At 33.7% G+C, this 27935-nt stretch overlaps 1 protein-coding gene across 3 annotated transcripts; it reads right to left on the bottom strand.

The window, feature by feature from the left end:
- Nucleotides 1–25483, bottom strand: LOC106752953 (protein FORGETTER 1). Of its 3 annotated transcripts, none has more exons than XM_014634731.2 (32): nucleotides 24805–25477; nucleotides 19165–19230; nucleotides 18861–19034; nucleotides 18649–18779; nucleotides 18458–18534; nucleotides 17679–17860; nucleotides 17472–17549; nucleotides 15728–15860; nucleotides 11276–11336; nucleotides 11105–11186; nucleotides 10392–10517; nucleotides 10143–10286; nucleotides 9979–10078; nucleotides 9775–9906; nucleotides 9066–9136; nucleotides 8818–8990; nucleotides 8540–8633; nucleotides 8154–8251; nucleotides 7941–8076; nucleotides 7717–7823; nucleotides 6097–6192; nucleotides 5922–6009; nucleotides 5706–5826; nucleotides 5475–5586; nucleotides 5271–5394; nucleotides 5102–5179; nucleotides 4902–5020; nucleotides 2494–2547; nucleotides 2309–2411; nucleotides 1730–1858; nucleotides 1239–1350; nucleotides 1–438 (listed from the first exon to the last, which is right to left on the bottom strand). In XM_014634731.2, the coding sequence occupies exons 1-32, from the start codon at nucleotides 25267–25269 to the stop codon at nucleotides 407–409; spliced, it is 3798 nt and encodes a 1265-aa protein (XP_014490217.1). In that variant the 5' UTR covers nucleotides 25270–25477; the 3' UTR covers nucleotides 1–406. The 3 variants fall into 3 exon arrangements, 2 of the variants coding, with proteins under 2 accessions (XP_014490217.1, XP_014490218.1); XM_014634732.2 differs by having other exon boundaries at nucleotides 18866–19034; nucleotides 24805–24925; XR_002666709.1 differs by lacking the exons at nucleotides 1–438; nucleotides 1239–1350; nucleotides 1730–1858; nucleotides 2309–2411; nucleotides 2494–2547 and having other exon boundaries at nucleotides 4959–5020; nucleotides 5725–5826; nucleotides 24805–25483.
- Between the last annotated feature and the right edge of the window lie 2452 nt (nucleotides 25484–27935).

The following is a 27935-nucleotide window of genomic DNA, read 5'->3' as shown; positions in this document are numbered from 1 at the left end:
TTGCTCAAAAGGAATATTTACTTCAACTATGATTTCAGTAATCATTCGTGATATCTGATACAAACTAGTTCAGATTGACTGGACTATATGTGATACAACCTAGCTATCTACTGTTTCGCTTTTTCAGTGAATCATCTTTACAAATATACAAAATCGAATTACATCGCTAAATGGGTGACAAAACAATACTAAAATTGAGACTGCACAATTGTGTTGTGGGTCGAAGAGATTGAGTCCTTCCCCTCAAAAAAATTCTGCGTCAATGTAGAGCCTTTTCCAAAAAAAATTAATTGCTTCTCGACATTCGAAGACACCAAATATCAGTAGCGCAAGCAACTGCCAAAAGGTGGTACCGAAATTCAAACTTCGATAAAAAAAAAAGTTGAGCAAATCCTACTGTCACATGTCAATCATCAATTTCTTGAACCCATGCTAAATCTGTAAATGATCAGAAAATATTCGGTTAGATTCTTCATCAAATCGACAAGAGAATGCAACATCAAAATAGAGAGAAAATTCATCTATTATTCCAATTTTCTACACTTATTTATACTTCTCAACGATCAGTACCACAGAGCTTGCAAACCAAATGACATTATGTCGAAATTTTCCTTTTAACCATGCAGCCTTCCATCACAAATAACATCTAAATCAGTCAATTTCACCTAAACTTATCCTATGACTAGGTATCCATGTATGACTTTTCACGTTAAATCCAAGATACCTAAATTATGTGCCTTGCCATAGAAAATGATCTCTCAATTTCACCACTTCATTTTCAGCACATCTTCTCACTTATATTCATTGTACTTGATCATGAATAATTGAAAATTAGTTAATTCCAAAGATCTCTCGACAAAACTATACCAACTACATGAAATACACGTTGGGATACTAATTTTTTCATGTTGTTTAGCAAGTAAATCCACAACCAAGGTAAAACAGGTAAGTGCCCTAGGTTGACCCCTTGATGCAATATTCCCTTTGCACAATAACATGCAATGTGCATATCAAGGAGGCTAACTTTTTTTCAAACAACTATATGAAAGAGTCCAGGCAAAAAATAAACATTATCCATCATGAAAAATCTTCAGTCTTAAACTCAATCCAAAATTGTACCTAAGCCTAAAAAATCACTTACCAAGCACATTTACATACAAATATATACATTTTCTATCTCAATGTAGGTAAATCATGAGCGCATATTCGGAAATGAGGATGTGTTTTAGAGAGAGAACCTTGAAGCACAGTTTCCACTGCTGCATTAGGAACAAGAAGCCCAACAATACGCTGGGTGTCCACAGTAGTTTCAATGCGTACAACTCGTAACCTCCTATGGCTTAGACGGGCCTGTACAGATTTTGTTCTGCAGTTTAGTTTTCTTCAAAGACAAATATGTTTTAAGCAATTTCTTGAAGTACTATCAATCAAAATATTATATTTAGTCACAAGTAATTGATAATGATCCAACAATTCGACAGTAAAGTCAAACTCAGTGCAAGAAATAAATTCTAACGAACCTCGAAGGTTAATGTACACTCGACAGGATATGTGTGAATAATACTATAAGAAATCATATCAACTGATATCATAATCCAACACAATCTGCTAGATATTTTACACTGCAAACCTCATCATTACAAAATTCAACTCCAATCACCAGTTTAATTAATAGGCCTTTTTCAATAAAATGTTTTAGTGCGTGGCAACTTCTATGCTGCAGAAGTACCTGTTTTGAAAGGGCCTTTTCTACGGCTCCCCACACAGGAAGGATGAGGCCACCCAAGACATTTACTTCCTGTAGTCTTCTACCAACTGTACAAAAGTTGCCAATCTTACAATTGGGACCATGCATACACTGCCAATAAATATAAGAAGTTGCATTAGACAACAGAGTGAACAAGAGTACATGATTGTTTTCCCTTCCATCTAATGTTTTAGCAGGTTAACATGATAGATTTAACCTATTGAATGCAACGCCAGTTCAGAATACATGAGAAGTTGATCTAAAGAGCAAAGTTCTTGGAGCATTTGGTTATGAATGTTTACTTTGTCCCCTTGTCTTTTTCTTTTATGACTTTACTGCTAAATTGATGAGTACAGAAATAAACAGTTAAAAAGGAATGATAACTTTAAATTTATACCATCATTGTTCGTACCAAATAAATAAAATGTTCAAATAAAACTGGCATCTGCTTAAACAGTCACAAGCTGTCCTTGACCATATTTTGTCAAGTGTCAAGATTTCAATCACATCCATTTTGTCCCAACAGGGAAAAGTAATCAAAAGTAACTTAAAGAATTATACCTGTTTGGATGAAACTTCATATTCCTCTTCCCAACCAGACTGAGCCTTCTCTAAAGACGAAATTTTTCTATATTTACTTTTTAATTCAGACAGAGGCATCTCCCTGTATATTTGAGAGAAATGGGGATTAAAAATACAATTAAATTGAACAGGTCAACAAGGCCCGATTACTGGGAAACACATACCTATTTGATTCTCCAACAGGGGGTCGAACTATTTTATACATACCCGAAGCAGAACTGGAAAATGAAAGGAAATACAGAGAAAATCAGATCATTAAGAACAATGACCACAAAAACATTAAAACATTTTTATGTCTTGCTTTATGAATATATTTTTTCTATTACTAATTTCCTACTTCCCTTTATTTTTCTAATGAAAAAAGATTTTAAGCCACATCCAAGCTACTATAATAAATAGTAAAAGACAACTTTATCAGAGACCAACTATTTTCGTATTACCACGAATTATGTTGATTTTTCTCCAGAGTTTATCTTTCAGCTATAGAAACCATAATGAGCTCAATAGGTTATTTGACCAGTTCTCTGCATTGACTATCCAATGTAGACATTCCGTGTAAAAGTGTTTTTCATTTAAATTTTAAAAAGCAAGGCTTCAATTAAACAAACAGATTAAAACCAATTTCTCCTGACATGATATTTATAGTCATTTAACACTAAAATTCCCCGTAAGAACAGTATTGAAGGTAAGTCAATATTTGGGAAATACCAAAAATTGAGACATCTACTCAATGTTCTTCAACTCTTAGAGTTTATGTAAAGTCATAAAAGTCATTAAACTCAAATCATAAACTCAAAAGAGTTTACTTTTCATAAAAAAGTATTAAAATATTTATAAATTGTAAATAATATAATACTATATTGTTATATGATATTATAAATAATTTTTCATATTTTTGTATTGAAATATTATTAATATTACCAAAGTTGTTAGACTCGAGAGTTTATATAAATTGGATTTTTGGAGGTATCCTTGAGTGAGATCTCTATAAATTGGATTGGGACTCTCATTCTAATATACGAAACACAAGTAAAGTGTATTTTCGAAACTCTTATAAGTGTTCCAAGGTTTGTTGAACCCTTGTTTTGTGGCTTTGAGAACTTGGAGTGTTGGCATAGAGTGAGAACTTCCAAAGGGAGTGTGATTGAGTGATGTTTTTGTTGATAGAGTGAGAACTTTCACAAGGAGTGTGATTGAGTGTTGATGTTGTTGCCAAGTTGAAAGTTTGTCATCCTTCGTGAAGCATTTGGAGGAGGTGTTCATCCTTTGTGAAGATTCAAAGGAGGTGTTCATCCATTGTGGGTTATAGGGGAAGTGAGTTTCATCTCTTGGGGTAACAAGAGAGGTGTTTTAACCTTAAATTATTTTATTTTCTTTGTGATTGTAACAGTTTGTTAGTTTGTGCTAGTGGAACGTTAATTCTCGGTTGGGATTAACAATTGGACGTAGGATCTCTGTGATCCGAACTAGTATAAAAGTTACCTGTGCAATCTCTCTCTTCCTTACTCTTTTATTTGTTTGATTTGGTATTAAGGAATTTATATTTCAGATCCAAGAGAGAGACACATGCAAGCATTTGACAAAATTCTCCAATACTTGAAGTCAAGTCCAGGAAGGAAATTAAAGGAAATTACCAACTTGAGAGGAAGTGTTGTAATTAAAGGAAATATCTTCTTAATTAAAGAAGATATCTATCGAATCTTCCTAATTAGAAAAAATAGATGTGTAATCTTCTAGATTATTTTGTTTCCTTATTTTAGAAGATTAGATTCATGTAACCGATATGATTGAGAATAATAAAACCATTCTTATTTTCAACTGTAAGTCTTTTCCAACAAGATACCTTAGCGTGTGGATAATATGATAGGTGATCTTGGATATATTCTTATACCATCTTGACATTTAGATTTTCCCATTACACACCTCTTCCTTTTTAGTTGGGTGATAGTTTTATGTGGTCCTAAAAATATTACATTTTATGTTAGGATAAAGTTAGCTTGAGGCTTGATGCCTATGCTATACAATTTTTATTCATTTAAATTAAGTTACTAGAAATTGTTGTTATTTGAAGGTTATTCTTCTTATGTTGTTCTCTCCCCCAACCTCCATGCATGTGTCCGGCATATAGGTAAAAGTCTCTAAATTTTGACAATATTGCCATAACCACAACTCAACACAACCAACAACTCATTGTTGGAGAACCTACTGCTTATATAGATGTCAACTCATCAAAGGGCAAGTAAAAACTAACTTGGATATCATGTTGCATGAAAGAAGCTCCTAGTTCAAAAAAGGGAAACAATAAAAGAAACAAGGTTGTCAAACTCATAGTTTATATAAACTCAATGGAAGCCTTGTAAACTCGGATAGTAAAGTCAAGTTTACTTTCATAAAAACTATTAACATATCTATAAATTGTGGTCGGCTAACTTTGTCTATTTGGGTTTCCATGCATGTGAACATAAAACAACCTCACAAGCAATATTTTGCAACCTTAACAAATATTGGAACATCGAATTAAATAAAAACTATAATTAAATTTTAAAATCTTAGATAACAAACAAAAAAATACCTTTCAAATGCTAAAATGAAATGCCGTCTTCCCAACCACTCCCTCTTGGACTCATAGAAGCCATCATTGGTGGAGCCAAGCCCATCCCTCTGCTTTTCATTCAGCATTGTAGTTGCCAACTAACAAGTAAATATTAAATTACAAGTCAGAAAAAGCATAAAAAACACCATTATTCAGGTCAGGTATAAGAGAACATGTACCTCCCATGTGATCCCACGATCTAAGATGAATGTAAACAAAACTGTTGAGGCCCCAGTCAATTGATCAACATGAACAGTCTGAATGGAAGTGAAAAAGTTTCCCATCAATATTAGCTTCATAATAAAGTTAATATAGATAATTGTCAAAACAGGTCAAGTAGAAACTAACCTTTGGAGTCCCTTGTAATTCAATTACATTAGCTTTCAAGTCAACAATGCCGGCATCAAGGTTACCTTCAATGCGAGCATTCCGAACAAGAAGATCCAAGATACTAACAAATAACTCAAATAGCCTGTTACAGTATTATTTATTATATTGAATATGATCCCAAAACTTATAAGCATCTAGCAATTTAATTCACAAAAAACAGACCCATTCTGAATATCAGGAGGTAGTCCCAAAATCCTGTTGAGAAACCGCCCAACTTCATGCATATCCGAATCAATAATGCGACCAGATAATCTTCCAAGATCTTTACCGTTACCTACAAATATAGGAAGCATGTATTTTAATGTGGTAAAGTTACGAAATGCTTACAGACAAACAAATTTAATTACCAAACCAGGCAAACTAACTTCTAGAATAGAGTAATGAATGAATTACCAAGGACTGTGTCCCTTACTATTCCAACAGATACAAGAGCAGCTTTTGCTTGCACAATAAAATCATGAATTGTATCTGGTTTGTCAGATGAACACCCCGGAGGTACCACAGGCAGAGAATCCTGAAAAAAATTCGTCAGTATGTATTTGAACATTCTTTTTCTTTTACACATTTCTAAATATATATATTCCTTATTTTCAATAAAAATTATGAAACCTGCTCCATTATTCCTTTGTACATAATCATCAGAGCCCTTTTTCCATAGGCACTATCGTAATTATAAGCACTTAATGAAGGTCCAGCCCTGCAAACAAGAAAAGTCAGGAAAAACAGCCAAAATGTTCATCGATGTCAGCTCATTTTAAAAAGAAAACTCAGAGATTGAACATGCCTGCGGTCACCCTGAGTCAAAGCACCAAGAGATTCTAATCTTTTGGCAACAATTGATGCAAATCTTCGTTCTCCACCAAGATTTGTGAAGAGTATCCTGTACAAAATTTATGGTAATCAATGTTCTCAAACTCGAAGATTGTAAGGGGATTATCAGAAAGGGAATGAAAACTTATAACTCAAGGATCGTAACTCAACTCAAGAGTTACGAGTAGATAAAAAATTGTATTCATAAATAGGTGCATCATTAAAAATAATATGAACGATAAAAATAACTCATACACATTTCATAAAATGGGTTATAACAATTAAAAATAGGTTCATAAGTTGGCGAAGAGTGTTGGCTGCGATTGTCGCCATCGAGAATGGCAGTTGCAGGAAACTCGTATAGCTCATGTGTCTTCTTCTTTTGTGCAAACTGTTTTTTTTTTTTTGGTGAGGTGTGAACTAAAGGTGGACCGGGTCACTTTCCTATAAAACATGGGTTGGGTCATCTTTTTAATAAAACATGCTGCCAAACCCTAATATCACAGCAAATTAAGACAAAAATGATGGCACACCATGAAGATCGACATGGTGGATGATCCTCCAATCCAGCGAGCTACCTCAGGATATCACTCCAATTCGGCCATCTTCTGATCTGGTCTCCATGTCAGCTCACTTGGGGGGGTGAAAACTCATAGAATTATGCAAGTTTGTGAACTTAATCATGATTTTAACAACATTGATGGTAATAGAGATTAGGTTCAACTAGTGTGGTGTGACATCTGGACAGAGCATCAACTAAACTTAACCGCGAACTTAATCATGATTTTAACAACATTGGTGGTAATAGAGATTAGGTTCAACTAGTATGGTGTGACATCCGGAGAGAGCATCAACTAAACTTAGGACTGCAACTATTTTAAGATCTGATCAGGTCTAAAGTGTCTCAATCCTAACTTTATAAATGCTATCAGGTGACATGATGATAGTCAACTAATTCACACCAACAATAAAATTGTTTGCTCAGAAGAAAGGCAGCAAGTTTATGTCCATGAAACACTTCCATTTGAGGAAAGATATTGGCACAATAATGTAGTTTGGCTAGGCAATTACACTGATGTTCAGAGAAGTAAATTGCACGTGATAGTTTACACAGTCCTGGTATACACAAATATGGAAGCCAGATCCTTCCCAAAATAAGCTATAGCATCACTTTTAATAATATATACGTCTTCCTAACTGCACTTCCTAATCTTTCTTTTATCTTCTCCAAAAAGAGACTCAAACAAGGTCATTTTCCTCAAGCCTCAGTTCTATGTTAAATATCTAGCATATCTGAACCCATTTAGTGGAAACAATTAATGAGAGTTTGACTACTGGAGATCATAAATTGTTGAAGAACAAAATAAAAACCTTGTCCAAACAGTTGGAAAATAAAGAAAGTGAGTTTATTCAAATAACTATGTATGTAACTTACAAAATGCCAATCTCAATTCATCCTATTTCATCATATTTGGGATGTGATATGGTTCCAAAGGATGAACTGACAGTTCAAAAAAGATTTCCTTTTTGAACCAATATGAAAGCAATCAAACAAATAGAATGCAAAAGATGTTAATAAGTAGTGCTCAATGACCTGTACTCGGGTGCAGAAGCTTGATTTGATCGATGCGTTCTTCCAAACTGTTGAATTGCACGGTCAGCACTCCATGGAAGTTCCAGGGTCAAATGAACCCTTCTTTTCTGTTGGGAAAAGCTTAGAAAGTACAGAATGAGAGACGAATGACAGCAACTATCTTCATAGTTCAGTACACTATAAATTTCCAAGCATAATGGTTTCTATCAAAGAAGTTTTCACACCTGATTTGCAGCTCGTCTATCAGCCTGCAATGATACGCCAGCAGATCCTGCCTCAGAGATAATAGCAACTAACTTTTTACCATCCATAAAGAGCTGCTTTTCATGCATGTTAACCATTTCCATGGTCACGTCTTTTCTAAAGAGGTATACACACAAATTAGTAATCTATAATGTAGAGTTGCATAATAATTAGGTAGGCAAACAACAACTCACGTATTACGAGCCTGATAAGTTACACCCTTGCCTGTAGCAGCCCTCACAAGCATTCCTCTCCTTCCTGTCATTTCTGCAACTTTGTCAGGGCCTCCTAGCTGCATATTAGATGACAACAGTAGTAGCAAGGAAAAAGTCAGCAGATTCAAAAGAAAAAAAATTAAGGAAAAGAATAGAAAAGATGGCATTCAAACAAGGCCACTCAGGAAAAACTAGAACCTATGAGTCTTCACACGATTTGTATCACAGAGGAGTTGACTTGTATCATACAATTCGTATCGTAAATCTACAATACTTACTACAATGATTTAAACAGTTGTTATGTTGTTCACATATTGAAAAGGGTCCTTCCAAAGCAAGAATGTAAGTCGAGTACTGATCACTACCTGATCAACAATATCATCCAAAGGATTATTTGGAAGATCCAAAGACCGAATTATCTCTGATATTTTTGTCTTGCGTTCCAACGCTGCATCATACCTGAAATAATGTAAGAACACGTTCATCAATCAACACTTCCCTGATTTCTTATATTCATTTTTCTACCACATAATTTTGGTTAACAGAAGATATTGTATCTCATACAACCACTTTTTTTACTAATCAGTTATTTAACTTGAAATGATAACTTTTCACCATGAAAACATGACCCCAAGAATTCTACCTCTTTTGAAGTTCAGCTATGTAGGCCTGTCTTGCTTGGAGATATTCATCTGTTTTTTCCTTACACAAATGGCATGACCACTCTTCAGGAACTACATCACCAATTGGTGGCATCAAGCATGTGGAATGGACTAATTTACCGCAGCAAGAACACTGTAGCAATTTTTTCCTTTCCTGCAGGGAAATCAAGTGATTACTGAATCTCCAGTATTGAAATAAAACAAAAACACTTTATAGCAAGAAAACCACCTCCTCAGTAGTACAAATTTCACATATTTGAAACTCATCATCAGAGTCAGTAGATTCAACACCAGAGTCCGCTGCACCAAAGCAGAGGAATCTTTATAAAAATGCATACAAGCAACACAACAAATTTAAAATGCCTTCAGGAATCATCAAATGCAAACAATTAATTTTTAAAAAATGGATATCATGACAATAAAAAAGATTATATTAATAACAACGATGCCTTTAACACACCATAGCCAATGAAGTGAGTCAAATGAATAAAAACATAACAAATAAATACAATAATAATGTGCGTCGAACAAGAGAAAAACAAAATAAAATATGATTAATACAGTGGTCAGTCCACTTCTAGGCAGAAACAACTCCTATCATGCAAACATTCAAGTACTGTCTGCAAATAATTTGTCAGAGAACTAATGTTTAATGCTATCAAAGTTTCAAGGAGTAATTGGAAAATAGGGACTGGTATATGATTAAAACTATTCTTGAAATTATTCAGTTTCTCAAATATATTCTACAAGTTTATTTTGCGTTGGTTGAGCAAATTTCAAAGTCCAAGGCCTTCTGGTTTAAGAAAGTGTTCTCTGCTTTCAATAATAATAATAATAATAATAATAATGTCAAAAGTGACACCTTATTTTCACTTACGGAGGCACAAGAGAAACAAGGACAAGTGGATTTCATCAAAATTTGTTTCTAAGAGACTCACTATCAGATTCTTCATCACTTTCAGCATCACTAGGAGGTTGCCACTTGGCTACTTTTCTGACCCTGCCTTTTACTGAAACACCAGGAGTTGCAGAGTGCCTCTTCCTTTGAAGCTCTTTCACCCCATCTTCTCCTATTACAGAAGAACGATTAAATTCACAATATATAAATAAATGAAAATCATATAGAAAAACAAGTCTAAAACCTGGGAGAAGTTCAGGTTTTTCTGGCAAAGGGTAATTTTCTTCCACAAATTTAAGCAGCAATTCTCGAGGTCCAGAAACAAAGTCATCAAGTTCAGAACCCTATCCAAAATAATAAACCGTGTGAGAAACTGAAATGCAATGAACAGAGTATTCAAATACACACATATTTTGTCACAGCTTCCTCTGTCCTTGCTTCTCCAGTGCTCTGAAGACCAATGACTACACATTTTTCTTGAGCTAATGCTTCCTTTGCTAATCTCAGAGCAGCAGGGACTTTAGCAGACATACATAGGTGCCTAAAGAAACGCTACAGCATTACAAGGAAAACGAACAGACAAAATAGTCAATGAGTATTAGTTAACAAACACCAGAATCCAAATACAGATTTAATCTGCCACATAAACTTCAATACCTGATGGCTTGCCCAGTATAAGCGCCATAGTTGACTAGAATTAGGTTTATCATTTAGGAAGGCACTGGCTGACAGCAATTCTACTCGTAATTCAGCCCAAAATTCTGCTGCCTTTTTATATATTTCCTAATGTTATTATGCAAAATAAGATCATAAGACAAAAATATGGAATTCACGGGATAAATTAATGCATCAAGAGATAATATAGATAACTGTACACGTTATAATTATATGAAAAGAAAGTTGAACAATCTACAGCCAGGAAACATCTCTGGTTTCTTACAACTTCAATTCCTTTCTATTATCATACTTAAGAAAAGAAAAAGAAATTGCAACGCACCAAAAAGAAAGATAAAGAACATTCCTGATTTAACATGCTTGAATAAAAATCATATCTGAAAATACACATGCATACCCGACTGTATAATGTCAGCATTTCTTGATACAAATAAATATGTTTGACTTTAACAAGCACAAACCAAATGACACCCAGACCAATTGTAAGAAAAAAAAACGACCAATTATTTTAAACAATGTCACATAACTAACAAACAACCTTCTGAAACTGATTTATGGAATTCCCTTTCTTTTCTCTTATGCTTTACTGATTATTATTTTCAGATGCCAGTCAGTATTTTACCAGATAGTTTCTATTGTTTCTTCAGAAAAGAAATTACAAGTTCCTCAAATAATGGCAAATAAATTTCTTGTACCATCATTTTCTCTTCTAAAGGTGCTTCAATTACTTCAAACTCTGCACCTTCATAGCTGAGCGTCCGACATAAATACATACCCCTACAAGATAAATGAAGAAAAACAATTTATCTTTCATAAGCATATATTTTCAGTAAGGTAGGTTGGTGACGACATGAAATTATTATAACCTTGCTTTCATGTCCATGGCAACTAATTCAAGAGCTCCAACACCCCCTCTGTCCAAAGCACCTGGATGTAAAATTTCAAATTCTTAACTTCAGACTTAGGAGATGGGGACATCAAGGACAAGAAACGCAACTAGAAAGCAGAGATATAACAAATTCTTTTAACATCCTATACCATGTACTTCTAGGGAGACTAAATCAAACAATCGTAAAATATTAGTTACTGTTAAACATATTAAATTATTAGATATCTTAAATAGATATACTCATCTTTTATCTTCAATTACTTTGTTATTATTTTTTATTTGGTTAAAACCATTTAAGTGTTCCTATTTTCGTTCGGTCTTTCCACTTTGGTCCCCTTTTTTTAAACTTTCCCAATTGAGTCCTCAAAACTGCTAATTTAAAATAATTCAATCCCTGCCGTTAAAAATCGTTAACGACCATTTAAATTTGATGACGTGGCATTAGAAATGAATTTTATATTAAAAATTATTAATAAATATTCTTTTAATCAGAATTTTAAAAGGGTAAAATAGGGAAAAAAAAACTTTCTTCTTGCTTTTGGATTTGGTCAAGTGGTTCCCAGAAACTCAGAAACCCCTTTAGGGTTTCCACATCCTCACCTCATTTTACTCAACGCAGAAGAACACAAAGGGTCTCTCTCGATGACACTAGCAGCCCCTCATCTCCGCCGGTAGAATCCAAGGTTACCATCTCACCACTCAACTTCTCCGCCACATACCGCCATCAATGGTGACATCGCGAGCCGCCATAGCCACCGATCGCCCAACGTCAGGCCCTTCCTCCATTTCGGTTCGTAGAAGTGGGAACTTTCTTCTTCCTCCTCCATTTAGGTTGTATTATTGTATAACAGAGGGTACATGGATAAGGGAAATTCGATCCTTTTTGTTTTTGGGATCTGGGTAGGTTTGTGATCTAGAGAAGAGGTATTACCTGTGATGGTTTTCTCACCAGCATTCACATGTCTCTTACTTCTTTTTCACATGCATTTAATTTCTAATTTGTATCGCTGAATATTATAATCAAAAGTCGATTTTGTAGCAGCATAATTTCATAGCTGGTTCTTGTGATTTTTGTTTGTTCTTTTGTAGATATTCATCGTTGGAGGGGAACCCTCTATTGCAGCGTTGTTGCTTTTCTTGTTATTCCTTTTGTATCATCAATCGAGTCAGACTGTGGGGTCTTTCAAAATTGGATCTTTACCTTCGAATTTTGTTGGCATGGTTTCTCCACGCCTATGTTTATAAATTTTGTAAGTGATGCAGTAATTTGAGTTTTTATGTTGAAGTAAAAAATTGGTGATGCTTTGCATGGTAGAGTGAATCGTTATTTTACATGGAAATGTTGTCGAAGTTCTTGACCGGCGCAATGAGAAGGGCTCTTCGTTTTTGTTTTTGGGATTTGGTATTTTAATGTTTGTTAGTACTGTTGAGTGATGTTATTTGGGAAGAAGATGAACTCGGATTCTGTGGAGGAGGAAGAAGAAAGTTCCCACTTTGCCCTTCTAAAATCTATATTCATTAATAATTTTTAATATAAAATTCATTTATAATGCCACGTCATCAATATTTAAACGGTCGTTAGTGATTTTTAACGGCAGGGGTTGAATTGCTTCAAATTAGCAATTCTGAGGACTCAATTGGGAAATTTTAAAAGAAGGGGACCAAAGTGGGAAGACCGTACGAAAATAGGGATGCTTAAATGGTTTTAACCCTTTTTATTTTTATGTTGGACTTAACCTATATTTCTTTTATTATAAATACATAACCCTATGTGTATTTTCTACACAAGGGAAATTAAGCATACCTAGTTCTTCACTATATTCAAATATGGTATCCAAAGCCTAAGGTTTTTTTGAAAAATTTTTGTCGCCCCTGTCCACTACAGTCATCGTCACCATCGACATAGCTTCAATTTCGACCAGCGATCCCGCGATTGTACTTGTCCTAACCAAGCAACTTCAACATCGTCAAAGTTCGCAGGCATCGTCTTTTCCAACCATGCATGGAGGTGTGTGTGTCGTCTTCTCCACCTCCAATCACCATCATTGGACTTGTCACAACCTTCGCTCTTAGGATCTGGCCTTGTTGCCTTAATTGCAGAACCTTGTATTTTTAGGATTTGTCTATCTCATGTTCATCTATAGTTTCTTTCACTACTGTCTCTTTTAATCTCTCTTTTACTACTAGTGCATCTGACATATATATTATGTCAATGTGCACTTGTCTATTGATAAGTTAGATAGCTCTAATTATGCAACTTGGGCATTAGACATTAAACTTTGGCTTAAGAGTTACGGGTATGTTGATCATATTACTCAAAAAAGTAAGGATCAACAACATTCTAGTTCCATTGTTTTTGTAGCATGCACAGGTACATCTTTTGTTAGTTTGACTCAATCTTCTTCTCTTAGTCCTTGGCTTCTCGACTCAAGAGTCACAGATCACATTCCTAGTAACATATCTTTATTTTCCTCTTCATCCTCCCCAGAGAATTTACCTTTTTCTTACAATGGCTAATGGTTTTATCCATTAATAATGTTTTTGTATGTCCCAGGATCTCCTTTTAACTTATTAACCATCTAACCATCTTGATTGTGTTATTTCTGTTACCAAACATTTTGTTTGTTTACAAGAATAGAGTCTTCTTTTTACTTTAAAGGTCATTCTTCTTCTGATATGTCTTCATCTAATGCAGTCAATATTCCTAGTACAATCAATACTTTTGTTATTTATGGTCCTCCAGATGTGACTTGTCCACCACCACCACCATCAGATACTTCTTCACTACCACTTCACGTTTATAGTCACAGACATCATTCTCAACAACCACCAATTCCACTGCCAACTACTTTTTCATCTTCGACTCTAACAACTAAGTCTAATCTTCCAATTGTCGTTTGAAAAGGTATTTACTATACCAATAATCGCTCTCCACATTATATTGCTTTGAGTTATCATAAGTTATCTTCACCTTTTCATACTTACCTTTCGTCTATTTATTACATGGCCATTCCATAATCTGTCAGTGATGCCTTAGCTCATCCTGGTTGGCTTCAGGGCATGCTAGATGAACTAAGTACTCTTCAAAATAGTGGAACTTGAGAGCCTGTCTCGTTATTGGCCGAGAAATCTATTATTGGTTGCAGGTGGGTTCTTGCAAACAAAGTTGATCCTAAGGGTACTACTGATCGCCTTAAAGCTCATCTTGTAGCCCAAGGTTACACACAAATTTTTGGGTTAGATTATGCTGAGACCTTTTCTCTAGTGACAAAGATGGCTTTTGTTCGTTTATTTATAGTCATGATTGTTCTTCAATAATGGCCTCTTTATCAACTTATGTCAAAAATGAGTTCCTCAATGGAGATTTCAAGAAGAGATTTATATAGAAGAACCTATAGGATTTATTGCTCAAGGGGGGTCTTCTAGTTAGTATGTCGTCTTCACAAATCCTTATATGGCCTAAATCAAGGCTTGGTTGGGAAAATTTAGCAACATTGTTCAGTGTCACATGCTGATTAGGCAAGATCTCCTTCTGATAGAAGGTCTACATCTGAATACTGTGTCTCCATTGGTGGAACTTTATTTCTTGGAGAAGCAAGAAAAAAAGTATTGTGTCAAGATCTAATGCAAAAGCATAATATAGAGCTATGACCCCAGCCACTTTTGAGCTTGTTTGGCTTAAGAAATTGCTTAAGTTACAATTTGAAGATGTTATTCAAATGACACTTGTATGTGACAATCAGGCTACCCTTCATATTATTTCTAATCCTACCTTTCATGAAAGGATCAAACACATTGAGATTGGCTATATATTAATTTGAGAGAAGATTGTACCTGATGATATTTTCAACAAGTTTTTATAAGAACCAACAACTGATTATATTTGTGACAAGCTTGATACATAAGATTTGTATGTACCAACTTGAGAGGAAGTATTAGGTATATTAGATATCTTAGATAGATATCTTATCTTTATATTTTTTCTTCAATTACTTTGTTATTAATTTTTATTTATATTTTGAGTTTAGCCATGTATTCTTTATAAAATACAATACCCTATGTGTATTTTCTACACAAGGGAGATTAACCATATACATAGTTTTTCTCTATATTCAATACTATCGTAAATGCTTTCCAATCATTAAATATTATTCATGAACTATTGTAAAATAACAATGTAAGTAAAAAAAATGGCCATCAAACAAACAGAAGAATGTATATTATAATAAAGACATCATCAACTAGACAAATATAATATAACTCCCAAAAGTGCAGCAGCAAGTATTTGAAAGGGAAAAAAAGGTTCATGAGTGGATGAAAACATTATTTGCGTAAAAGAAATAGAACAGCATATTCAAAAGAAAAAAAAATGAACATTAATAGTTAAATTGTATTTAAAAAATTAGGAAAAGAATAGATGAGAGACTACCTAGAAATTCACGAAAATCTAAGAAGGATGTCCCATCTCCCCAAAGACCAAGTCGAACCATATAACCCAGATTGCGAGGTTCAGAAGCTCCAGTTGCAGAGCAATAAACAACACGAGCTTCAGGCAGTCGCTCCTGTGAAATGAAACTGCAATAACTCAGATACCACATCATGTGCCCACTATTCCAATGATACATTAATGCAGATAAAATAGGAGAGGTCAACGTCAGAGGGGGTAGACGGCATAAGCAGACATGCCCTCTTAGAAAAAGCACTTTAAACATAATTCAACCTCATAAAATTGAATTACAAAGTAGGAGAAAGTCCAGTCAATATGGAACCTCCAACAAATCAAAACCACTATTACAAGGACATTTGTCAAGCTTCATAGATGGTACAAATCAGATACACACAGCATGATGGGACTTTTAAGGTACCAAGGAGTAGACTAAGTTCATAAATTAGGATCAGAATTCTCTAGAATTGTGTCACTACTCACAAATTTCATTATATACTATTATATCAGTACCCGACCTGGAAAACAACCGTTCACTTAAACCTTCATACTTATCCAAAAGCCAGAACTGAAGTTTGCATGACCAATTTCAAATTATTGGCTCACCCCATTAAAAAAAATAATATTTGACATGGAAAGAGAAAAATAAGACTGAATGAAAATGCATTTTGGATAGTAGGCCTTGAGGTGTTATTTTGTATCAATTCAATACCTCCTTCCATCGTTGTTCTTCTTGCAGAAGTGGCATTGCACCACTTCTTTCTGACAAATTCAAATACAGCAAAACACAAGCTTCACAACTTTGAGAATTTATTATGAATGGTTGTATATGGACCTATCAAGATCTGATCCAATTGTTCATGTCCCTATTGTCTTCAGCCACAAGCATGAAAATTTGGATTTGGAACCTTACTTTAATGGTTGAGTTGTTAGTAACACATCAGAGAAACATGACAAGGATTTGAGCATATCTTGTAAAATGGATGTTTACTTCTATCACCTCACACCAATAGACTATTAAAAATTGAATTTTCAATTAAATCATGACAGGCTTCATGAGTTAGGTGAGAACAAAATGACACCATATTATTTATTGGGAAACTTCTTTAATGTTGAGGGATTAAAGAGGAATAGATTTTCCAAATCATGTAACTAAAACATTTCTTTAGGTCTGCATAGCCTAAATGGGTATTGGAATTGCCAATTGTGGTAAGAATGATACGTATTACAAATTGTAACATACTCACATGCATGGCTATGAGGTTTTCCATTTATAGCAAGCGTCATCCATATTATAATTTGTAGCATAATGGTATGAAAATCCAATTAAAAAGGCTCCTCACCAAATCCATGTAAATTTATTTCACATGAATATGTTTCTTTTGCACCACTACTTTAAACTATTTTAATTAAAATAAATAAATCTAAGAATCTTCATTCTATCACTGTACTTATGCTACAAGTTGCATCTATTAAGCATATTAAACAACACCATCGTTATCTTTCTTTCTGCTTAGATATCACTTATCACATTTAGATTCACTGTATTAAAAATATTCCCGAAAACACTACATGAAAATAAAAAAGAACAAAGAATAAAAAACCAAAAATATATTTAAAAACAATAAAAAAAATTATATCTTCACTCAACATAAATTCACAAATGAAAACAACATAACCAATATAGAAACTCTTGCCACCACTTCAAAAGATTGAAATGAAGAACAACCTGGATATCAAGCACTGCCTCTCCAGTTCGAGTTGGCTGACTGCCTGCTTCAGGGACCAAATTTTTTGCTTTATGACACTACAATTGACCATTTAAACCTTAGTAACAAAATGGTGGAGAAATAAAATTGAATCCGAGAAACACTTGAAATAACAATTAAAAACTATCAAATTAAACAATCATTGACACTACAAAATATTCCCATACCTCATCAAAAATTATAAGACCGTCAAACCCTGGTCCACACCACTGTACAAGCTGCTGGAGACGAGTACGACCTTTCTCAGAAGAGGCTATGAGACTATTGTACGTCAAGAAAACAACTCCCTCCCTGATCCCAACAGACTTTGAATCAAGCTTAGAATAAGGCAGTTTGTTCAAAGCATGCACTGGATAGAGGGAAAACAAAAGGAAGATATTTAAATTTGTAACAATTTTGTGATATATATACAACAATAACAATTAATTTTTAAACTAAAGACTTCAAAACAGTTACACAAACACCTCAAATGGACTTCAAAAGAAAATTTACCACAGGATGATAACAAAACAGAAGAAAACTTTCATTTTTTGAATAAAAAGCAAACTAGAGGTAAGAGTGTGTACAGGAGGAGGTTAATAACAAATGTGACTCCCAAAACAGAGGAGGATAAGCAAAATTCTATTTAACAAGACGCAAAATAAAGGAATCACGATGATAACAATGTTAATCTAATAGAAAATCACTAGCCATGAACCACCTACCAACACATATCCAAAATCCCAATTCTGTGAGATATTGGGCAAAACTACCACCCAATGAAATACACACCCCTCACATATCCCAGAATTGGAAACAAAAGTATCTATATATGTATTAAAATATTCGTAATGAGAATTACTTTTGCAAATGTTATGTATTTAACTTAACAGGCAAACAGGCTCATCAAAACATAACATAAGTAATAAATACAACCTTGTCTGTATATAATTTTCTAGGAAAATACCTTCAACACATGCTGCACCCACATCATCCAAGTCTCTTCTAGCATCAAACTTCAAGTCTGAACCAACAGAAATCCACCTGTGTAAGATCATTGGACATGTGACAAAAAGCATCAAAACAACAAAACTCCGAGAGCATCTTAGTTTTCAATAACAACCATAATTTCATGTGAATGCCATGACCCAAACTTACAAAGCTTTCCTCCTTCCATGATGCCAGTTCTCCCAAATTAGCCCTGCAATTGTTCGACCTTTACCGACACCAGCTCCATCTCCAACAAAGAATCCTGCCCTAGCTCCATTTGAGAGATGTTGAAGATGTCTCTGTCATAAAAACCAACATCATACACAGGAAAGGCAAAACAAAACATAACCATATATTGTCAATTATATCATAGAAGAAACCTGACAAGCATAGACCAATGTCTCAATTTGCAAGCACGACAAAGTCTTAGAACTCTCCAAATCATCTTTAATTTTTGGATCATAAGTTGGCTCAGGCGGCTGTACTGCAGACAAGGAAGATGTCTCCACAACAGGATCTGGATGTGGAGATCCAATGGATACTTTTGGTGGTCGCTGCACAAGGAGGCATTTTAATACCACGAAAATGTGCTAGCATAACATGAAATAACAACTGAAATAATAATCCAAAAATTATAAAGTTCTAGCAAACAATGCTTTCAAAAGGAGACAATTAGTAACTCACATAGTCAGTAAATGTTTCTCCAACCATGCCACCTTCATCCTCGTCCCGCTCCACTTCAACAGCAACCTGATTTAATGGAATACATGATATAAAAAAATAAAAATCATCGATATAAGGACAATAAAATGTACAAATAACATATTTTGAAACAATGGACCTTCATAAAAACAAAACAAAAAAAGAGACAAAAATTAAATTAATAAAAGGAAACATCACAAGGGGAACTGGAGAAAAAAATAAATATTAACATAGATAGGGGGCAATTTGTAAGAACCTAAGAATATATATAATATATGTATAAATATTAAAAGAAGTTGGGGGCGAAAACTGAATTATAATAAAAGGGAGGGGTCAATTAACTAAAAAGAACCAGTTTTAATTTTGATGTTGGACTTTCTAAATTGCAGAAGTCATTCTCTCAAGAATATTTCTCTCTAGACCTCACACTCTCCATTTTTCCTCTGCCTTCTCTCTACCTTTTCTCTCCATTGAACCGTTAGAATTTCGATCGGTAGGCACCTAAACGATCCTGATGCCTAGAGCTTCAATTGGCACCGATTGATTTCAGGATTCCTAGCTGTAAGTTGCTACTCACTGTTCTCCGCTATTTTGGAACCATAGACCATGCAATCTGCTGGTTACATGTGTCTTTTTTTTTTCTCCAATCCCTATCCAATTCTAGCTCTAAGCATTGTTCTTGATCACCATATTGCGGGCTATAGGGTGTTGTCTCGATTATTCGCACGTGGGATACTGTAGTTGCAGGTCTTTGAGTTGAGCAAAGAAGTTTCAAGGTAAGGGAAGCTAGATTTTTCTTATTTAAATTTGTAAAAATATGTTGATTAGGCAAATATATAATGTAATATATAATTTGGATCATTATGGATTATTGTGAAAATTGGTGCTTAGTGAAAGGTTCATGCAATTGCGAGTAAGGATATAAATTTCAATGTTTAAGTTATATTTTGGAGGTAATCAAAGTACTGTAACAGTTTAACTTTTTTTTTTATTATAAACATCAGTATATATGTAATATATATAATACCAAAGTACAACCGCGTTTAAACAGAGAATATGAAAATATTTGGATTCTTTTATGATTTCTTTTTTTTTATAATATAGTATTTATAGTTTCTTTTTTTTTATATAGCTTATACTATATTATATTATCTTATTATATAAAGAGGAATTTTAAATATTATATAAGTTATATACTTAATATTAGTATAAAGTAATTGTGCTATTAATATTATATAAGCTATTTATGTAATATTAGTAATAGTAATTGTGTTCGGAAATTTAGGAAACAAAAGTGTAGATTACGTATGTTACAGGATTTTTGGGTTTAAGTGTTGAGTAAGATTGGTAAATAGTATATTATACTATATTATATATTTTATTCGATACTTGTTCATTTTCTTTAGGTTCTTTTATATTATATATTAATATATTATATAAAGTTTGTCAAATGGTATGTATTTAATGTTGATATGATAACATTGTTTTTTTTTTAAAAATACCATCATCCTTGCGTATTGCTTAATCAGTAAGATAAAGGGAGATATTTATTAACTCAGACGCGATTTTTTTTTATTGTAAGTTAACATAGAATTAAGTGTTACGGTTATTGTGGTATTCATTGGACATTGGCTAAATAGGAGGATGTAAGATTTTAGTTTGATACAGAATACACATCTTTTGAGTAAGTTTAAGTCTACAGTTATTTCATTAAAAATTTAGTGTATAGTTTTAGAATTGACATGTTGATTAGTTAAGGTTTTCTAGTTAAATACTTATTATGATGTGTTATTTTAATTCTAGAAGAGTGGTGGAAGTAGTACTGGTTTTTGTCCGGTGAAGTTCTTTGAGAGTATGTGTTGGAATACCCTTGTTATGTTGGTGTGAATTGTGATTTAAATCCTATATCTCAGGGTTAGATGATTTGGAGTGGTTGTAGAGACTTGTGTTGTTGTTTGTATAATGTTGGGAGCTTTGAAATGGTATGTCTATCCCTACACTCAAAGCATTGTTCATACTCAAATAGAGAAGAACAATGTGAGTGGTGAGAGTAAAGGGAAGTCCTCGTCTATAGTCTTGGAGTTTAAACATTGACAGATTGGAGGACTTACCTTGCATAGTGTTAGGGATGGGCCAGCTGAACTATGCAAGTGCAAAGACAACAAATAGCTAGACAGTTATACAAAATCCGGATGAGTTGCATTGAGTATTTGATGTATGTTTTGAATGGTATGTCCTGCTTTCTTATATGTTATTAAGCATGATGACATTGATTTACTGTTTTGTATGTATGTTGTCTGTTTTCCTAGCTCACCCTTACTTTTGTGTTGTATGTTGCTTGAGTATGCTTTCTCTTGCGATCATCATCCATTTGGATGAGAGCAGATGTTGCTGAGGAGGTCTCCGTGGAGCAAGTGTTGGAGGACGTTGATGCTGTTGTTTAGTTCTATTTAGGATTTCGCTTATATAGCTTATGTTATTTTGAATTACTTATTGGATTAATTTGAAATACATTGCTATGATTAAAGTTTTAAACTAGGCCATTCTAGATGACTGTAATCCTCTATTTAATCGTACTTCATACTCTGACTGTTTTCTTTATTTGGATAATGACATATTTACTATATGATTATTATTATTATATTTGGGGATGTCACACAATCCATTTTTTTTCTGGGGGGCATAATGGATGTTCACATATTGATTGTCCTTTTCAAAATCAAAAACGCAAAAGATCCTAAATATGAAATAAATACACATATGCAGTATACATATATGCAAAAGAATCCGGAACCCTCTAAAGTCCTGTGTACACATTAAGAATCAGAAATAACATTGACTCAAAAGAGCAATCAAGCCCCTAGGTAGGCATAAACTATATAAATAAAGCATGAGCAGAATAATTTTAGCAATAAACTTCTTCCCTAGATTTTGTTGGACAGGCTTGTCTTCCTGATCCTAGCCTCATATTTCTCATTGGTAGGTCCCAGCATGTAAAGGAAAATAGCAGGCACAAGGTTTGGAGTGTCTATAATAGGAGGAACAAGAAATAACAGATAGATCTGTTTTCGATTAAGGAAGTTAACAATTATTATTGTTTTGTATTTAATACTAAATACTAATTGAAAGATAGGAATATGTTATCCATTAAAGCTGGTATCTTTTATATTGTTTCGTTTTTAGGATAGCATTATCTAGGAGATCAATGGCAGGTAGGCTAATCTGGAAAGTTGTTAAGGAGTAGTATGTAAAAGGGATGCAGGAGTCTCTCAGGAATCATGCTTGGTTATTCTCTAAGGAAATCAATAGGAGCTTATGCTTTGTGAAGCAGGGTGGCAGATCTCCACTCGTAATTCTTTTATTTCAATAAATTAGTTACTTGTATTCCTGAGACTCAATCACTTCCTGAGTTTCTTGAATGTTTCTAGATCATACTTGCAAATGACTGGCAGGCTGTGCTCAAATTAATTGTTTCTTTTGCCATTCAATTTGGTCCCTCTTTCCATCTCAAATCTCACATGAGATGATTGAACATAAGATCTCAATGCATTCTTCGCATTATACAAGACACCTAGGGTCAGCTTACTTGAGTAGGTGAAATTTGGGAAGGAAAAAAAAAAGGATAGAGTGAAATTGTTTTCAAGGAAAAATTTACCTCAGTGAAAAATCAGTGCATTTTATTTTCCAGCCCCTATTTCTATCAACCAAAAAAGAATAAAGTTATTTCGCTGCAAATTTTCCACATACCCATTGTCCACCAACTTAACAAAGGTCTGAATGGAGGGATTTACGAAAAAGGGAAGGATGGTGATAAGCACCCAATTAGATGGTCAAATTCTTGTTTCTAAATTTATTTATTAAAAAAATGTTCATAAAAATGTGGATGGTCGAATGCTCACACAATTATCCATCATTCTATTCCACGATTATTATACATGAAACATCCACAAATATAAGTTCAGTTCCTAACTCACCAAGGCACTAACACTAAACACCTTCACCATAAAATAATAACAAGATTATGTGCATGAGAAGAAGCAAAGAGGCAATAAATCCAACAGCATAGAACCACATAAGGACACGATAAGTACCTTAGCAGGTAAATCCATTCCCAGCAGCAGTAATTCCCACTTCCCTAATTAACAAGCCACCCCCCGCCCCCAAGAAATAAAATAACCCATCCTACTTATTATCATCATCTTTACTTTATCAATCATCAAGCATATTGTACTTCCAGTTTCTTAATTCGGCCTAACATCTTCACCTTATCAACTATAAATGACATTCTTCTTCCATTTTGAAATGCAAATTCATTCTTGCTACAACTTTACCTCATCAACCAACAATAAAGCATATTCCTCTTCCTTTTCATAATGCATGATCATCTTCATCCTTGTAGCTAAACCATCATATCAACTACCATTACTCCTCACTGTATGTCCTCCACATCAATCATGAAATGCTGCACCCACTTGACTAACTACCAAGCACATTCTACTACGATTATATAATACTTCTTAAATCCAATAAGCAACAATTACCATGTCAAGTTTTCAGCTGTAAACAAAACTTACTGTAGATCCTCCATATCGATCAAGGCAAACCAAAGTACACATAGAATCACATACTCCTTTTCATAATCCTCATTCATCCTTACTGGCAGCATATTAATATCAACCACCCTAAAATTCACACCCTATCAAATATGCTCCATATTAATCAAGACGAAATAAAGTATACATAAAATCCCATTATCATGCTAAACCAAATCAAGGCTTCCTCTTAATCATCCCCATTTTTCCTTACTAATATCTTCACATTAGCAACCATTCATCATACCCATAATCTGCTTTCTTATTTCTTCATCCTCATTAGAAACATTATAATATCAACTGCAATCACAGTCCTACTTCATATTGTAGGTCCCCTATAGCAACCAGGACAAACTAAAGTGTACATAGAAATCACACTGTAACTAAAGTAACATTATAAACGACCAACTTTCTATTTTTGTGTGTGCCCAATAATCAAGGCAAAGTAAAGTACTCTTAGAAATCCAAATGTAACCAAAAATTACACTACACACAAACATCATCAACCACATTTAAAATTGTTATGTCCCAATATAAATCATCGAAAAATGAAGTACACATAAAAATCCAAATGTAACCTAAAATCACCGAACACACTGACATTATAACATCAACCACAATCACAATCACGGAAACCACCTTATACCAGTAAGAAACAAAATTTTGCTATTACGTTTGGCCTGATGAAATGTGTGTTGACCGACTAAACCTTTCCAAACATACTCCTCGGTATCAATAAAGACAGACAAAGCATTTGTTAACCATCAGGCATACTCATATTCCACTTCCTTGTTTCTTCATCCTCATTGGAAGCATTATAGTATCGACCACAATCACAAACACTCTGTATAGTATCACGCCTTATATACTATATCCCGAATATAAACCTGAACGAACTAAATTACACACAAACCCTACCGTGACCTAGAATCACACTACACAGTAAACCAATAGCACCATTCCTGTTCGGCACTTCTCAATCACCGAAATCGTCGATAAGCAGAAAAGGAGAAACAGAAAGGAGGCAAACCTCGTTAACTTCTTCAGGCGGAGGAGCGGCGGGGAAGAACTGCTTCACCTTGGAGACATCGACGGCTAGGTCAACGTTGCACTGAGGGCAAGCGAAGCGCGCAAGGCCGTGAGGGACGTTGAGGATGGCCTTACAAGAAGCGCAGGGAAGCTGGATCTTAGTGGGATCAATGCCGTGTGCAGGAGCGTGCGGAGGCTGCGACGGAGGAGCGGACGTCGGAGGCACCGATGTAAGCGCATTTGCTGCGGCGGCGCGCTCCCTAGGCATGAGCTCCGGCGGAAGCATCTGCGGCATTCGGCAGGTAGGGCAGGCGAACTCCGTGAGGCCAGGCGCCACTGTCAGGATCATTCGGCAGCCGGCGCAGCGCACGCGGACGCTCTCGGTCTGCTGAGGTGGCGGTGGAGTTGTCGGTGGCGGTGGCGCCAGCGGCGGAGGCGGAGGTGGAGGCGCTGATGGTTGTGTCATTTGGGAGGAGAGAGCGCGAAAGGGTTTTTCCTTTGGGAAATTGCGTTTGGCGGGCAGCCAAGGTTTTTCTTTTCTCTATTTTCTTCCTCTCTTCTCTCTTCTGCCTTTGTTTGATTTTTAGATGTTGTTGATGTTGGCGTGTGAGAGAAGCCCAAAAGAATTTCTTATTGTCGAAGTTGGGAAATGGGTATTGGGGAGTGTGGCGTTTAAGGAAGTTGGGCTCACTTCTTTTGAGCTTCCCAATGGCCACGTGGCACTCACGTGATAGAGCTTGACAGTTTTTTCTATTTGCGATATTTAATTTTAATTCATTTTTCTTTTATTTAAAAAGACTAATTTCTCATAAAGAATATATGATGTTATAGTCATGTTTCGAATTTGTAATAATTTTCTTTTTAACCAGAATAAAAGATAAGTTCAATCAACATAAAAGTTTCATCATGAATTTTTTATATGTTATTCAACTTTTTTAATTTTAGTTAATATAAAACTTAAATTCATATTTTAATTTTTAATATATACTAAATTTTATATTTTGATTTATATTAATATATCAAAATCAGTATATTAATATATTTTAAAGTTAAACATAGTTTCATGAAGAAACTTCAAAACCAATAAAATCAGTATATTCAACAATTTATTATTCATGAACAAACTTTAAAACCAATAAAAACAACACATAATCAACATGAAAAGACAAACACAACAAAAGTGGTCCCTATTGAGATATTCATGTCATGCAGTATTCTTTGCTCCTCATTCAAAAGTTGTCATAACAATTAAGCTTAAAAGTCTCAAAGGAGGAAGACTCCATTAAATGGAGTAAACAACTTTAGCACTTGTAATCTTAAAAGTGGACTTCAAATAGCTATCAAATGTCTACTATATTCATGTTATTCAAGCATAACTTTTGACACAATGTCATAAACAAGAAGATTTTGTCTATATAAAGGTTAAATGAATATTACAACCATAATGTGTGATTTATTCCTATTGGAAACTTTCAACAAAAATATGTCAAATATAAAAAATCAATCTACTATTGGTTTCACAAACAAACTCAAGACACAAGTTGTTCAACAAAGTTTCATGATAAGATTAAATGAATATTACAACCATAATGTGTGATTTATTCCTAGAATCATGGAAACTTTCAACAAAAATATGTCAAATATAAAAAATCAATCTACTATTGGTTTCACAAACAAACTCAAGACACAAGTTGTTCAACAAAGTACTGTGTTAACAAAAATTACCTAATTTCTTCAATTTTTCAAAAATATGGACCAAATTAAGATAAAAGAAATTAAAAGACCAATATGCAACTTTCAAGAAAAATGATTGGTGGAATGATTAAACCTTAATAATATTTTAAAACTCTTTTTACTCATATACTTTAAATTTTAATGATTATTCTTATACACTAACAAAAAAATATAATACACCACTTAAATGAAATTACATAAATAGCACAAAGATTAGAAATTTAGGATAAATCTTTCATCTTTCGAACTTTAATATATTGTGGATGGTGATAAACAAGATTTATGACAATGAGTTAGAAAATACAAATAATTATATAAAAAACATCAAAATAGTATTATGCATGATAAAAAAAAATGCCAAATAAAAATATTTAAAAGAAGTCAAATGTGTATAAATAATTTGACACAACATTGAGAAAATCGTAAAAAAAGAAAAAAAAAATGTATAATTAAGAGTATGGTAAGATGAAAAATACCTTAAACATTTAAGAAAAAAATTTAGATATCAAATTGTGATAAAAATTGGTTTACTAAAACAAAAATAATTATTTGAATGAAAGCAAAATTAAGAATAGAATAAAGAAGATAAATTATTTATATTACCCTCTAAATGAAAAGTTTATGGTATTGAACACTTAAATTGTTAAACATTTTCATGTGAAAAAAAAATAAACAATGAATAAAAATATTTAAAAAAAGAGTAAAACTATTCAAATATAAGAGTTAAAAAATATTTAATTTTTTTAATCATTTGAAGATACCTGCACAAACATTCTAATAAGAGAGAAAATATCTTAGAGATATAAATTGATTTCATGATTCATAAAAGAGAAAAAAAAATTTATATATATATATATATATATATATATATATATATATATATATATATATTTGGGATTAGCCAAACTAGTATAGATTGTCAATGTTGATTTTTTTCTATCTCTTTTTGTTTATTGATTCATCATTTTTGTTTATTGATTTCAAGAAAGCCAAAGATTTCACAAAGATTTTGAAAAGAACAATTTTTAAGACTTAATCCAATTCAACCCCTCCCCCTCTCTTGGCTTAAGATATAAGGCAATTATTTTCTTACAATTGGCACGAGAGTTGGAATTTGAAAATTTCTTGAATTTTAATCGATTACTCTCATTGTTTAATCGATTAAATCGATCTTGATGGTCAATACATCTCAAACCTTTGGAGAAGGTGCATCCATAAATAGGTCACCACTATTTGCGGGTGAAAATTACCTTCTTTAGAAAATAAGGATGAAAATTTTCTTGGAACCAGTTGGCAAAGGTGTTTGGGGATGTTGTTATCAATGATCCCTTTGAACCAACAAAGTTTTGGCACACACCCAAAAACTTATTCCTTAATTTTGAAATAACCTACAAAATA

The sequence above is a fragment of the Vigna radiata genome, unplaced genomic scaffold (genome assembly GCF_000741045.1).
Source record: "Vigna radiata var. radiata cultivar VC1973A unplaced genomic scaffold, Vradiata_ver6 scaffold_129, whole genome shotgun sequence".
NCBI classification, from domain to species: Eukaryota; Viridiplantae; Streptophyta; class Magnoliopsida; order Fabales; family Fabaceae; genus Vigna; species Vigna radiata.
This window is presented reverse-complemented; position numbering and strand designations above follow the sequence as displayed.

Excerpts from the sequence above, each read along its gene's own strand:
- LOC106752953 (XM_014634731.2), bottom strand. The coding sequence starts at position 25,269 with ATGACACAACCATCAGCGCCTCCACCTCCGCCTCCGCCGCTGGCGCCA. Across the intron at positions 17,861-18,457 it reads GGGTGCAGCATGTGTTGAAG|TGCATGCTTTGAACAAACTG; the intron begins GTATTTTCCTAG and ends CCCTCTATCCAG. Across the intron at positions 6,010-6,096 it reads TTGACTCAGGGTGACCGCAG|GGCTGGACCTTCATTAAGTG; the intron begins GCATGTTCAATC and ends TCTTGTTTGCAG.